Genomic DNA, 14,814 nt, shown 5'->3' with positions numbered 1-14,814 from the left:
CGGAGTGGGTGGATACGGGGCAAGGGGCGAGAGGCGGTGAGATGGCAGAGGGCACGGACTCCATACAACAAACAGCCGGCCCCAAGCACCAGACTCCCAGCAGGGTACGAGGTCAACAACGTGACCGCAGTTTAGGAGCTCACCCTAAAGAGCAGATGAGAGGCACTGAGGCCAGGCGAGCGACGAAGGTGGCCGAGGTGGTAGCCAAGGGAATGGATGGAACAAATGGATCTGAGAGACTCGAGAAGTAGAAAGGACTATACCTGCTGGTCGCCGGGCTGTGGGGAAACAGGGGCTCTGAGAGGCTGAGGGTTTGCTGTGAAGGACGCAGGGCCCACCGTGGCTGTGGAGGACACACAGGGGTCCCGGGGGAACGTGGCACAGGCAAGGGGCAAGCTTCCTCCCCTCAGCTCCGCAGTACCCCTCAAGGCTCACGGAAATGGGCCAAACGAGCCTGGGACTTAGCCCCCCAGGTACGGCTGTAGCATGGACAGAGCATGTGTTCTGTGGTCGGACCCGGGCCAACCCCTGGCCAGCAGTAGCTGTGCAGCTAGAGGCCATGCACTTAACCTCTCTAACATGAATTTCTTCGTACGTGACCTTCAATGACTTTATGTGAGAATTTCCCCCAGGCAATCAGACCCTGTCCAAATCTTGGCTAGAACGCACTGAACTACTGTTTACTGAGCAGTTACTGCATACAGTCCTGGACAGTGCCTGGTACACAGCCAAGGGCCACAGGGGAGAGCGCGGGGGTGGAGTGGCACACGAGCATTTAAGGGAGGTTGCTTTCCCCCAAAGCAGGCCTCAGCTGACACTCAGCCCTGGGCAGTTCCTCCTGCACACAGGTTAAGCACAGCCCAAGGCTCAGAGCACCCAGGCCACAAGTCTCTCTTCTCAGACACCAGGCAGACCCGGGCTAGGATGGGCAGTCCAGTGCACCGAGTGTCAATGGGGGACACCTGGAGCAGGCAAGTGCACCCTGACATAGAGAGCGAGAGGCACTTGCAGTCCTTCTGCGTGGAGGAGCTCACCAACATCCTTGACGGAGGGGCCCAGAACACTGCGCTCCGGAGGGAAGTCGGTAAGAGGAGGCTGGGGAATGCAGCATCTGCTTCGTGTCCGTACGCTTTTCTTGGAAGAACAGTCCCTCAATAGCAGTCCCACCTTCAAATAACAAACTCTGCTCTCAAAATTCCACTATTAGAGATTCATTCTTTTGGACTATGAAGGCATCTTTAACGTGTCAATATTTCCTGAGCCCCTCTGAGGGATAGAAGAGTCCTAGGCAGCAGAAGACCTGGATAGAGTCCTTATTCTTCCACTGCATAGCTTTGTAACCTTGGGCATGTCACTTTGCCACCTCTGGACCTCATTCATTGCATCTGTAAAATGACAGCAATGTCTGACTTCCTTTCCACATCCATGAGGCAAGGGGATGGGAAGATTTGAAGGTACCAGGAACCTCACCCAGGACTCTAAGCCCTCTCTCTGTTCTCTGTCCCTGACAGAAAGCATCATCCACAGTGACCCAGAGCTTAGCCTGAAGGATAATTATTTCATGACCCAGAATGAACGTTATGAAGCCGCCATTAAGAAGAAATTCCACGTCCAGATGTTAGCACAGCGCCTGGGCTGGTCTGAAGACAGTCGTGAATTATATTACGCTAACAGGTGCTCACACCCAGGGCAACCCCACCAGAGAGGAATTCACCTGGGACCCCCCAGAAAACCAAGCCCATGAGCTATTTTCCCCAACAAAGGTACTACCTGTTGGGAAAGAAGGATATCAGGTGCCCCTTCCCTCCTGCACCCTGCCAGCCTGAGGGTACCGGGGCCCTTGTCTCCAATGGGCTGTTCAACCACTGTGTCTCTCCCCTGCAGAAGCCTTTCTGGAGATCTGGGCTTAGCGTTACAATTCGTCTTCCAGAAAGCGCTCAGGAGCCTCGGCTCAGAGGAGCAGATTGCCAAGTGGGACCCACTCTGCAACAAGTTACAGATCCTTGCGACATACGCCCAGACAGAACTGGGGCACGGTGAGCCAGGGCTCTGGGTGCAGTGTACAGGTGTGCACGGCACAGTTCCAGAGGGCCCATTCACATCTCACTAGTCATAGATTTATATATTTGATATGAAGATGTTACAGCAGGTGGCAGTTAAAGGTCTTGAGGAGGGGGTGATCTTTTCTAATTTACACGAACATATTGTATGATCTAGTGGTGAGGCAAGGTGTTCCTTCTGGAAATGTCAGCCACCATTCCCTATCATGGGCTGGCCATGTGTCCCCCAAAGAGCCCACCGGTGAAAGGAGAGAAATGCCTGTGAGTACAGCTGGGAGCTACCCCGACTCCATACTGCACTGACGACTGGGGGCTCCAGGCCGACCTAGACACTGCGCCCCCGGTGAGATTCCAACCATGGCCCAATGTCTAACCCCCCTCCTTGATGCCCAGGGACATATCTTCAGGGCCTGGAGACTGAAGCCACCTACGATGCAGCCACCCAGGAGTTTGTGGTGCACAGCCCCACGCTGACTGCCATCAAATGGTGGCCTGGGGACCGTGAGTATAGTATCCCTTCATCCCCCCAACCCCCGCCATCTGTCCCCAAGGAGAACAAAGCTGGACCGCAGAATAGCACTGACTTTGATGTTCAACAGACCTCAGGTTGATTCCCTGTTCTAGGCTGGTGACCTTGGGCAAGTGAATACGTCTCCCTGAGCCCCAGGTTCTTACGTAGTAAAACGGGATACGAAGAATTTCATCAGTGAGTGGCTGAGAGGCCGCCAAGGGAACTTTGAAATAGCTGAGGAAACTGACCCAAACTTTGGGGGCTGACGGTCAAGGTCTCTCTCATATGCACACTGCCCCCACACCCTCCACACACAGCACTCGCCACAGCCCCTGTTCCTCTCATCTCCCAAGTTAATGATTAAGCTTGCCACCAGCCAGCACACAGGGTACAGTCAATGCGAAAAACGTCCCTCCCTTCCCCTGCTCCAGACACTCAGAAGGGCTCAGGCCCACCCCCACCGCCAATCAAGCCACCGGTGCCACACCACCCCCTGTGGCCACCAGGTGCAGGCCGCACCCACCGTGCTTCCCAGAGTCTCAGTGATTTGCCAAGCCCCAAGGAGCAGGGTTCCACCAGGGCCCTTTTCCTCTGATTTGAGAATACATCTCTGAGGATACATCTGTAGCACTTGGGGACCCATTAGGTGAACACTTATATGGGGAAAAAAAAATACAACAAGTGTGAGGAGTCCAACTAAAGCAGAAAGAGAGAGAGGGAGAGGTGAGAGACAAGCAGAGAGGGAGAAAGACTGAGAGAAGGAGAGAGAAGTGGAGAGACAGGCCAGAGGAATAAGAGAGCGATGCTCGGGGCGGGGAGGTGGGGCGTGGTGATCAATGACCACTGACAAAACTGCAGAAAAAAAGAAACCAGCTTTTGAAATCAGGCAGGGTTCAAACCTGGGCTCTGCCCCGTTCAGGCCAGTGACCTTGAGCACATCACTCCGTTCTCTGAGCCTCAGTTTCCTTTTCTGGAAAATGGGACTTCAGCTTACCTGCCCTGCAAAGACCGCAAAGCACCAGCACAGAGGCGGTACCACCTGGATTTTGGTAAATGCTAGCTGTCTGTATTCATATTATTAGGCTGATGGCAGAGAGAGTCATTAAGAAGTTTTTGAGGACAGAAAAAATGCAAGCTTGTTTATTTCACAGTGCCCTTTGCAAGTCGCTGCTAGGTTTGTTTGGCTCTTTGGGGGTAGTTCCCCCTCTTTGTGAACAGGGACTTTTTGAGGTCTCAAAGGCGCCCATCTGCTAGGGTGGGCAGCAATGCACACATCTCCCTATGACTTGGGACCCATGTTCTGACCACAGATCCTGACATACGTACCCCAGCAGCTATGATATAAAAATCCTGTCTCCTTGATTCCAAAGGAAATGACTCAAGAGCACACACTTCAGTCAGAAGACTGTAGTAAGATCAAGTTTTAAAAGATGCAGAGCTTTTCCAGATTGCTCCATTTGGGGTGATTTCATTAAAATCCATAGCCTTTGTCAAGCTTTGCCTTTGGAAGAAAGAGCGGCCAGAGGGCATAGAGGGCTTTCGTCCCCTCAAGATCTCCATCAGCCTCCAAGAGCCTTCCCTAGCCCATGGGGATCCTGCCTGTGTATCGTAGGGTGGTTCCTATACAAACCTGACGTTTAGACAGAACCCCCTGTATCTCCAGCCACCAACCCAGTGCATTCTAGAGCCAGACACTCACATTAAAGCTCTCTGGATGGTTCCAGTCATTTCCAAGGACGAGTAAAGGCCTTATGAATCAAGGGGTATCCTGACCAAGCACCCCTTGGCTGCCCTGGATGCCACCACCTCCGCTGCCTGGCCCCACCAAGCCAGTCCAGTCCTCAAGCTTCTGAGCAGGCTGTTCCCTCTGCCTCGCATACCCTGTCCTGTGCGGCTCCCCTAGAAAACACCCTCTGTCCTCCAGGCTCCTCGTGCCTCCTCCCCTGACCCACACCCTCCAAGGTAGTTCAAACAAAGCCCCATTCCAGCCTCACAGAGTGTCCTGCCCTTCCCGTACCACCACACGGGTCCTCACAGACTAGGCCCACACCCAGGGTCCTGATGGGGAGGGTTAGCCTGCCTGCTCTGTACATCAGGGATCACGCTGGGCTTCTCACCTCTCTACCCTCAGTGGGACGGTCGGCCACCCATGCCCTGGTCCAGGCCCAGCTGATCTGCTCAGGAGCCCAGCAGGGCATGCATGCCTTTATTGTGCCCATCCGGAGTCTCGAGGACCACAGCCCACTGCCCGGTAAGCTCATGCTGCTTCCTCCAGGACCCCTGCCAGGAGACCCCACCAGGACTCCCTGTCCTGGGGGCCCCAGAGGTCCATGGGAGAAACTGGGGCATGTCTCCCTTGGGCAGGGAGGGGTCCAGTTGTACAGGCCTGGCGCTAACTGGCCTGATGACTATGAGCAAGGCCCAGCACCTGACCTCAGCTTGGTCACCTGCAAACAGGTATGATAACCCCAATGTCACAGGCTGCTGGCAGGCTCAGATGAGCTGGAATGTGGGTGTTGGTACCTAACACACAAGCACTCAGCTGATGGACGTTCCTACCTCTGTCTCCTCCTAGGAATCACCGTTGGAGACATTGGGCCCAAGATGGACTTTGACCACTCGGATAATGGCTTCCTGCAACTGGACCATGTGCGCATCCCCAGGGAGAACATGCTGAGCCGCTTTGCACAGGTGGGGTCCCGGGGAGGCTGCAAGCCTGCACTGCCTGGAGAGGGGACAGAGGCACCCTGTAGGCTGCTGTTGCCTCCGGGCCCTTCTCTACAGAGCTGAGTTTGGGGCACCCCTCCCAGAGAGGCTCTGGTGTCCCACACACCTGAGTAAAACCCCAGCTTAGGAGCTTTATGATTTGGGGCCAGTCACGTGGCCTCTCTGAACCTCAGAGTTCTCATGGGTAAATGCTCACCTCGTGGGGTGGCAGCGCAATCGTGGGGTAGGGTGGCAAGGCAATCTGAGGAAAAGAGGAACGGGCTGAGGACGATGTGCATATCGACCTACAGCGCAGCCTGGACACAGCCAGTCACTGCACAGCCAGCAGCCAAGTGCTGGAGCAAGTTCTGGAGCTCTCCATTTTGCCAGGCGTTACCATGGAAGTGTGGGGAGCTGTGGATTGTGGGGAGGCCTGGAGTGTCACAGGAGAGGAGCAGTGAACCAAGACACTCGGGCAGCGGCTATGTAGCAACAAGCAGAGGAGCGTTTCAGTTTTAAGAATCAGCGTGGCCACACCAGCACATTCTGGCTGGCGGCTGGCTGTGTCTATCCCGGGTGAGCCGTTTGAGGACCGTGGTGCTTTCAGGGCATGGAGGGCCACAGTTCTGGGTGTGGGGAAGGCTGGGGAGCCCTGGCTCAGACCCACTGCCTGTCCTTGGTCTACCAGGTCTTGCCAGATGGTACCTACATCAAGCTCGGAACAGCAAAGAGCAACTACCTCAGCATGGTGGTGGTGCGGGTGGACATGCTGTCAAACGAGGTCATACCACTGCTGCAGAAGGCCTGTGTCATTGCCATCCGCTACTCCGTCATACGCCACCAATCCCGGCTCCAGCCCAGGCAAGCGGCGCCCAGAGGAGCCACCGCAGCCCGGGCTACCTCGATCCCACAGTGCCTACCCCCTGACACCAACCCTCTGCCAGAGTGGGGTGCTGGGAGCACACGTTACCCCCCCCCCTTGCACACACATCCGCCTGGACCTGGCCCATCGGGTCTGTGGGGTCTCTATCTGGCTCTCTCTAATCCAGGCTGACCAGCTGGCCCAACCTATGTCTGTCAGTGTCTGGCCCCATCAGGCTCTGTGTGATCTTGTGTCTCTGGCCCTGTACCGCCAGATCTGACTCAGTCTGTCCAACAAACTCGGACTGTTTCCCAGTTGGGTATGGCTGTGACTGGCTGAGTGTATCTGGATCGGCTGGGCACCAAGCTGTGGGTGAATGGGGCTCCCGAGATTGTTCCGTCTGCCCAGTGAGTGACTGTGTCTGGAAAAACCCAGCTGTCACGTCAGACTGTATTTGGCTACAGTTGATTCTGTACGTCCACGCCTGCACCCATTTTGTTGTATGTGGTTCTGTCTGGCTAATAGCTCTACTCCATGGCACCAAAGGGCTCACTGTACCCTCTGCTTTGATGTGAGTATGTGTACACACGCATGTGCACACACACACACACACACACACACACACACAAGGTTATCAGATTCAGCAAATAAAAATACAGGACTGCCAGTTACATTTCAATTTTAGGTAAACAAATAATTTTTTAGGATACATATGTCCCAAATGGGCACATACCCAGCATGCAGCAAACTGGAGCCTGGGCATATGGGGCCGCAGCATGAGCACAGGGAGAGAGGGTGGGGCTGGACACAGCATAACTGACCGAACTCATGGAGCAGAGACGAGCTTTAACCTGGCAGTTCTCGCCCCAACTATAGTAAGCGCCCCTTGGCAAGTCCTTTGCCCTCTCTGGGCCTATCTTCTCACTTGTAAAGGAAAGGGTGAGGTTACCAGGACTGGAACTTGAGGATGTCTGGCTCAAGAGGCCGGTGGTATTCCACACCATGGGCTCAAGGATCCAGAGTTCTCTAACGCAAAACGGGCTGAGGGTCGAACACCAGGCAGACCCGGTGCCACCCTCAGCTCCGCCACTTCCGGGAGCTTAGATTAGCCACCCCACCTCTTTGTCCCTCAGCTTCCTCGTCAACTAAATGGGCGTGACAAAAACGCTCTTCCAGGGTGGTGCTAGGGCTGAAATGCAGTGAAGCATGCCAGGCCCTCAGCCCAGGGTCCTTTACTGGCAAACCCAAATCACCCTCAGCCAGCCTGGCTTCAGAATCCTGGGCTGAGGGAGTCTTCTCTGGGGGACAGGGGAGCTGGGAAGGAGGTATTGCCAATGATATCCTGTCGGAGCCCAGTCTTCTGGGTTGCATAAGACTGGGATGGTTATAATAGTACACGTCCAGGTGAGGGGCTGCTGGCCCAGAGAAGAGACACCAGGTTTCTCCCCATCAGCCACGGGAGGCGTCTCACATTCACACTCTGTTTCAATCCACTAATAGTTACCGAAGGCCCCTAATGCTGATCAGAGTCTCCAGCACTGAGAACACAGCAACGGACAAGGCGGGTGCAAACCCTACCTCGGAATTCCATCCAACCCAAGTTCACATCCTCAGTTATCAATTAGGTTCCACATATTTCCCAGCACACAGCACATGCACCTGGACAGTGAAAGGTCAAGGTTCAAATAATCAGGGCTTCAGGGCCACAACCCCTCACCCAAAATCCTTGAGGCCAGATCTGCTGGAATTCAGAACTTTCCAGATTTTTAGCAGGTTAATACGGTGCGTATACTGTAAACCTCCACAACGGGCAGCACCCATAAGCGGACATGTTAATATTTCTACAGTGAAATGTGTGGATATTCATGTTAGATGGAATTTTAAGATTATTACTAGCGTCACGTCAGTCTACGTCAAATTTTGCAGTGAGCTATAAAAAACTGTCCGTTTTTAAGGATTTTATGGCACTGGGAATATGGGAAGATGGATGTGGCAGGTAGCAAATCTTCTGCTTTTCTTCCCCTCAGTGACCCAGAGGCAAAAGTCCTGGACTACCAGACGCAGCAGCAGAAACTCTTTCCTCCACTGGCCAAGGCCTATGCATTCCACTTCGTGGCAAAGAGCCTCTTGGAATTCTTCCATCGCTCCTACAGTTCCATTTTGGACAGAGACTTCAGACTCCTGCCTGAGGTATACCTGCTTTCTCTGGGGGGCAGGAGCTGGGACCATGGCTGAAATGGTCCTCCCACTGGGAAGCAGCCCCAATCCTGCCCCCATGGGCTCTTTCCACTTTCTCCCTCTGCAGACTTCCAACATCCCAGGTGAACTGTACCCTGACATATAAATCCACCTACAACTGGCCCCCAGGAAGCTCCAAACATGTTAGAGGAAATGATCGCAGATAGTGTATAGAACACAGGTGCACAATCCCTAGTGTGTTTTTTTGTTTTTATAAATTTATTTATTTATTTATTTTTGGCTGTGCTGGGTCTTCGTTGCTGCGCGCAGGCTTTCTCTAGTTGCGGCGAGTGGGGGCTACTCTTCCTTGCGGTGCGTGGGATTCTCATTGCAGTGGCTTCTCTATTTTTTTTTTAATTTTATTTTTTTTTATACAGCAGGTTCTTATTAGTTATCTATTTGATATATATTAGTGTATACATGTCAATCCCAATCTCCCAATTCATCACACCACCCCCAACCCCGCTTTCCCCCCTTGGTGTTTGTTCTCTACATCTGTGTCTCTATTTCTGCCTTGCAAATGGGTGCATCTGTACCATTTTTCTAGATGCCACATATATGCGTTCATGTACGATATTTGTTTTTCTCTTTCTGATTTACTTCACTCCATATGACAGTCTCTAGGTCCATTCACATCCCTACAAATGACCCAATTTCGTTCCTTTTTATGGCTGAGTAATACTCCATTGTATATATGTACCACATCTTCTTTATCCATTCGTCTGACAATGGACATTTATGTTGGTTCCATGTCCTGGCTATTGTAAATAGTGCTGCAATGTACATTAGAATGCATTTGTCTTTTTGAATTATGGTTTTCTCTAGGTATGCCCAGTAGTGGGATAGCTGGGTCATATGGTAATTCTATTTTTAGTTTTTTAAGGAACCTCCATACTATTCTCCATAGTGGCTGTATCAATTTACATTCCCACCAACAGTGCAGGAGGGTTCCCTTTTCTCCACACCCTCTGCAGCATTTGTTGTTTGTAGATTTTCTGATGATGCCCATTCTAACTGGTATGAGGTGATACCTCATTGTAGTTTTGATTTGCATTTCTCTAATCATTAGTGATGTTGAGCAGCTTTTCATGTGCCTCTTGGCCATCTGCATGTCTTCTCTGGAGAAATGACTATTTAGGTCTTCTGCTCATTTTTTGATTGGGTTGTCTGCTTTTTTAATATTGAGCTGCATGAGCTGTTTATATATTTTGGAGATTAATCCTTTGTTGATTCATGTGCAAATATTTTCTCCCATTCTGAGGGCTGTCTTTTCATCTTGTTTATAGTTTCCTTTGCTGTGCAAAAGCTTTGAAGTTTCATTAGGTCCCATTTGTTTATTTTTGTTTATATTTCCATTACTCTAGGAGGTGGGTCAAAAAAGATCTTGCTGTGATTTATGTCAAGAGTGTTCTGCCTATGTTTTCCTCTAAGAGTTTTATAATGTCTGGCCTTACATTTAGGTCTTTAATCCATTTTGAGTTTATTTTTGTGTATGGTGTTAAGGAGTGCTCTAATTTCATTCTTTTACATGTAGCTGTCCAGTTTTCCCAGCACCACTTATTGAAGACACTGTCTTTTCTCCATTGTATATCCTTGCCTCCTTTTTCATAGATTAGCTGACCATAGGAGTGTGGTTTTATCGCTGGGCTTTCTATCCTGTTCCATTGATCTATATTTCTGTTTTTGTGCCAGTACTGTATTGTCTTGATTACTGTGGCTCTGTTGTATAGTATGAAGTCAGGGAGTCTGATTCCCCCAGCTCTGTTTTTTTCCCTCAAGATTGCTTTGGCTATTCGGGGTCTTTTGTGTCTTCATACAAATTTTAAGATTTTTTGTTCTAGCTCTGTAAAAAATGCCACTGATAATTTGATAGGGATTGCATTGAATCTGTAGATTGCTTTGGGTAGTATAGTCATTTTCACAATATTGATTCTTCCAAACCAAGAACATGGTATATCTCTCCATCTGTTGCTATCATCTTTGATTTCTTTCCTCAGTGTCTTATAGTTTTCTGAGTACAGGTCTTTTACCTCCTTAGATAGGTTTATTCCTAGGTATTTTATTCTTTCTGTTACAATGGTGAATGGGATTGTTTCCTTAATTTCTCTTGCTGATCCTTCATTGTTTAGTGTATAGGAATGCAAGAGATTTCTGTGCATTAATTTTGTATCCTGCAACTTTACCAAATTCATTGATTAGGTCTAGTAGTTTTCTGGTGGCATCTTTAGGATTCTCTATGTATAGTATCATGTCATATGCAAACAGTGATCCAGTTTTACTTCTTCTTTTCCAATTTGGATTCCATTTATTTCTTCTTCTCTGATTGCCGTGGCTAAAATTTCCAAAACTATGTTGAATAATAGTGGCGAGAGTGGACATTGTTGTCTTGTTCCTGATCTTAAAGGAAATGCTTTCAGTTTTTCACCACTGAGAATGATTCCTGCTGTGGGTTTGTCATATATGGTCTTTATTATGTGGAGGTAGGTTCCCTCTATGCCCACTTTCTGGAGAGTTTTTATCATAAATGGGTGCTGACTTTTGTCAAAAGCTTTTTCTGCATCTATTGAGATGATCATACAGTTGCTATTCTTCAATTTGTTAATATGGTGTATCACATTGATTGATTTGTGTATATTGAGGAATCCTTGCATCCCTGGGATAAATCCCACTTGATCACGGTGTATGATCTTTTTAATGTGTTGTTGGATTCTGTTTGCTAGTATTTTGTTGAGGATTTTTGCATCTATATTCATCAGTGATATTGGTCTCTAATTTTCTTTTTTTGTAGAATCTTTGTCTGGTTTTGGTATCAGGGTGATGGGGGACTCATAGAATGAGTTTGGGAGTGTTCCTTCCTCTGCAAGTTTTTGGAAAGAGTTTGAGAAGGATGGGTGTTAGCTCTTCTCTAAATGTTTGATAGAATTCACCTATGAAGCCATCTGGTCCTGGACTTTTGCTTGTTGGAAGATTTTTAATCACAGTTTCAATTGCATTACTTGTGATTGGTCTGTTATTTTCTATTTCTTCCTGGTTCAGTCTTAGAAGGTTATACCTTCTAGGAATTTGTCCATTTCTTCCAGGTTGTCCATTTTATTGGCATAGAGTTGCTTGTAGTAGTCTCTTTTGATGTGCTGCGGTGTCTGTTGTAACTTCTCCTTCTTCATTTCTAATTTTACTGATTTGAGTCCTCTCCCTCTTTTTCTTGATGAGTCTGGCTAAAGGTTTATCAATTTTATCTTCTCAAAGAACCAGCTTTTAGTTTTATTGGTCTTTGCTATTGTTTTCCTTATTTCTATTTCATTTATTTCTGCTCTTATCTTTATGTTTCTTTCCTTCTACTAATTTTGGGTTTTCTTTGTTCTTCTTTCTCCAGTTCCTTTAGGTGTAAGGTTAGATTGTTTATTTGAGATTTTTCTGGTTTCTTGAGGTAGGATTGTATTGCTATAAACTTCCCTCTTAGAACTGCTTTTGCTGCATCCCATAGGTTTTGGATCATCGTGCTTTTGTTGTCATTTGTCTCTAGGTATTTTTTGATTTCCTCTTTGATTTCTTCAGTGATCTCTTGGTTATTTAGTAATGTATTGTTTAGCTTCCACGTGTTTGTGTTTTTTATGGGTTTTTTTCCCTGTAATTTATTTCTAATCTCATAGTGCTGTGGTCAGAAAAGATGCTTGATATGATTTCAATTTTCTTAAACTTACCGAGGCTTGATGTGTGACCCAAGATGTGATCTATCCTGGAGAATGTTCCGTGTGCACTTGAGAAGAAAGTGTAATCTGTTGTTTTTGGATGAAATGTCCTATAAATATCAATTAAATCTATCTGGTGTACCGTGTCATTTAAAGCTTGTATTTCCTTATTAATTTTCTGTCTGGATGATCTGTCCATTGGTGTAAGTGAGGTGTTAAAGTCCCCCACTATGACTGTGTTACTGTCGATTTCCTCTTTTATAGCTGTTAGCAGTTGCCTTATGTATTGAGGTGCTCCTATGTTGGGTGCATATATATTTATAATTGTTATATGTTCTTCTTGGATTGATCCCTTGATCATTATGTAGTGTCCTTCCTTGTCTCTTGTAACATTCTTTACTTTAAAGTCTATTTTATCTGAAATGAGTATTGCTACTCCAGTTTTCTTTTGATTTCCATTTGCATGGAATACCTTTTTCCATTCTCTCACTTTCAGTCTGTATGTGTCCCTAGGTCTGAAGTGGGTCTCTTGTAGACAGCATATATATGTATATATATATATATATATATATATATATATGGGTCTTGTTTTTGTATCTATTCAGCAAGCTTATGCCTTTTGGTTGGAACATTTAATCCATTTACATTTAAGTTAATTATCGATATGTATGTTCCTATTACCATTTTCTTAATTGTTTTGGGCTTGTTTTTGTAGGTCCTTTTCTTCTCTTGTGTCTCCCACTTAGAGACGTTCCTTTAGCATTTGTTGTAGAGCTGGTTTGGTGGTGCTGAATTCTCTTAGCTTTTGCTTGTCTGTAAAGCTTTTGATTTCTCTGTCGAATCTGAATGAGATCCTTGCCTGGTAGAGTAACCTTGGTTGTAGGTTCTTCCCTTTCATCACTTTAAGTATATCGTGTCACTCCCTTCTGGCTTGTAGAGTTTCTGCTGAGAAATCAGCTTTTAACCTTATGGGAGTTCCCTTGTATGTTATTTGTCATTTTTCCCTTGTTGCTTTTAATAATTTTTGTCTTTAATTTTTGTAAATTTGATTACTGTGTGTCTTGGTGTGTTTCTCCTTGGGTTTATCCTGCCTGGGACTCTGCACTTCCTGGATTTGGGTGGCTATTTCCTTTCCCATGTTTGGGAAGTTTTCGACTATAATCTCTTCAAATATTTTCTCTAGTCCTTTCTCTCTCTCTTCTCCTTCTGGGACCCCTAAAATGCGAATGTGGTGTGTTTAATGTTGTCCCAGAGGTCTCTTAGGCTGTCTTCATTTCTTTTCATTCTTTCTTCTTTATTCTGTTCTGTGGCAGTGAATTCTACCATTCTGTCTCCCAGGTCACTTATCTGTTCTTCTGCCTCGGTTATTCTGCTATTGATTCCTTCTAGTGTAGTTTTCATTTCAGTTATTGAATTGTTCATCTGTGTTTGTTTGTTCTTTAATAAACATTTCTTGCATCTTCTCAATCTTTGCCTCCATTCTTTTTCCGAGGTCCTGGATCATATTCACTATCATTATTCTGAATTCTTTTTCTGGAAGGCTGCCTGTCTCCACTTCATTTAGTTGTTTTTCTGGGGTTTTATCTTGTTCCTTCATCTGGTACATAGTCCTCTATCTTTCTGTGAATGTGGTTTTCTTTCCACAGGCTGCAGGACTGTAGTTCTTCTTGCTTCTGCTGTCTGCCCTCTGGTGGATGAGGCTATCTAAGAGGCTTATGCAAGCTTCTTGATGGGAGGGACTGGTGGTGGTAGAGCTGGGTGTTGCTCTGGTGGGCAGAGCTCAGTAAAACTTTAATCTGCTTGTCTGCTGATGGGTGGGGCTGAGTTCACTCCCTGTTGGGTGTTTGGCCTGAGATGATCCAGCACTGGAGGCTACAGGCTCTTTGGTGGGGCTAATGGCAGACTCCGGGAGGGCTCATGCCAAGGAGTACTTCCCAGATCTTCTGCTTCCAGTGTCCTTGTCCCCACAGTGAGCCAAGCCAACCCCTGCCTCTGCAGGAGACCCTTCAACACTAGTAGGTAGGTCTGGTTCAGTCTCCTATGGGGTCACTGCTCCTTCCCCTGGGTCCTGATGTGCACACTACTTTGTGTGTGCCCTCCAAGAGTGGAGGCTCTGTTTCCCCCCAGTCCTGTTGAAGTCCTGCAATCAAATCCCACTAGCCTTCAAAGTCTGATTCTCTGGGAATTCCTCCTCCCAGGTCCTTTGCCAGACCCCCAGGTTGGGAAGCCTGACGTGGGGCTCAGAACCTTCACTCCAGTGGGTGGACTTCTGTGGTATAAGTATTCTCCAGCTTGTGACTCACCCACCCAGCGGTTATGGGATTTGATTTTATTGTGATTGCGCCCCTTCTATTGTCTCATTGCAGCTTCTCCTTTGTCTTTGGATGTGGGGTATCTTGAACTTTTTTGGTGAGTTCCAGTGTCTTTCTGTCGATGACTGTTCAGCAATTAGTTGTGATTCCAGTGCTCCCGCAAGAAGAAGTGAGCTCATGTCCTCCTACTTCACCATCTTGAACCAATCTCTCTTCTCTTGTTGCGGAGCAGGGGCTCTAGGCACGGGTTTCAGTAGTTGTGGTACGCAGGCTCAGAAGTTGTGGCTCGCAGGCTCTAGAGCACAGGCTCAGTACTTGTGGCACACAGGTTTAGCTGCTCTGCGGCATGTGGGATCTTCCCAGACCAGGGATCGAACCCGTGTCCCCTGCACTGGCAGGCAGATTCTTAACCACTGTGCCACCAGGGAAGTCCCCC

General features: G+C 48.0%; 1 protein-coding gene across 3 annotated transcripts in view; it reads left to right on the top strand.

Moving 5' to 3' along the window:
- ACOX2 (acyl-CoA oxidase 2) overlaps positions 1-14,814 on the top strand; it is a 35,689-nt gene that overhangs the window by 1,145 nt on the left and 19,730 nt on the right. For 2 of the 3 annotated variants that reach the window (XR_013830347.1, XM_079935590.1), the window contains exons 2-9: positions 902-1,084; positions 1,512-1,674; positions 1,885-2,036; positions 2,454-2,561; positions 4,703-4,822; positions 5,147-5,262; positions 5,966-6,138; positions 8,167-8,329. Coding sequence is in view for 2 of the 3 variants with exons in the window: in XM_079935590.1 (XP_079791716.1) it covers positions 925-1,084; positions 1,512-1,674; positions 1,885-2,036; positions 2,454-2,561; positions 4,703-4,822; positions 5,147-5,262; positions 5,966-6,138; positions 8,167-8,329 (1,155 nt within the window). In the remaining variant the exon portion in view is untranslated. Of the gene's footprint in view, positions 1-832; positions 1,085-1,511; positions 1,675-1,884; positions 2,037-2,453; positions 2,562-4,702; positions 4,823-5,146; positions 5,263-5,965; positions 6,139-8,166; positions 8,330-14,814 lie in introns of all 3 variants that reach the window. The other variant, XM_079935591.1, reaches the window with a different exon arrangement.

This window comes from Stenella coeruleoalba (assembly GCF_951394435.1).
Source record: "Stenella coeruleoalba genome assembly, chromosome: 10".
Classification (NCBI taxonomy): Eukaryota; Metazoa; Chordata; class Mammalia; order Artiodactyla; family Delphinidae; genus Stenella; species Stenella coeruleoalba.
Note: the sequence above shows the minus strand (reverse complement) of the source record. Positions and strands in the feature narration are given on the sequence as shown.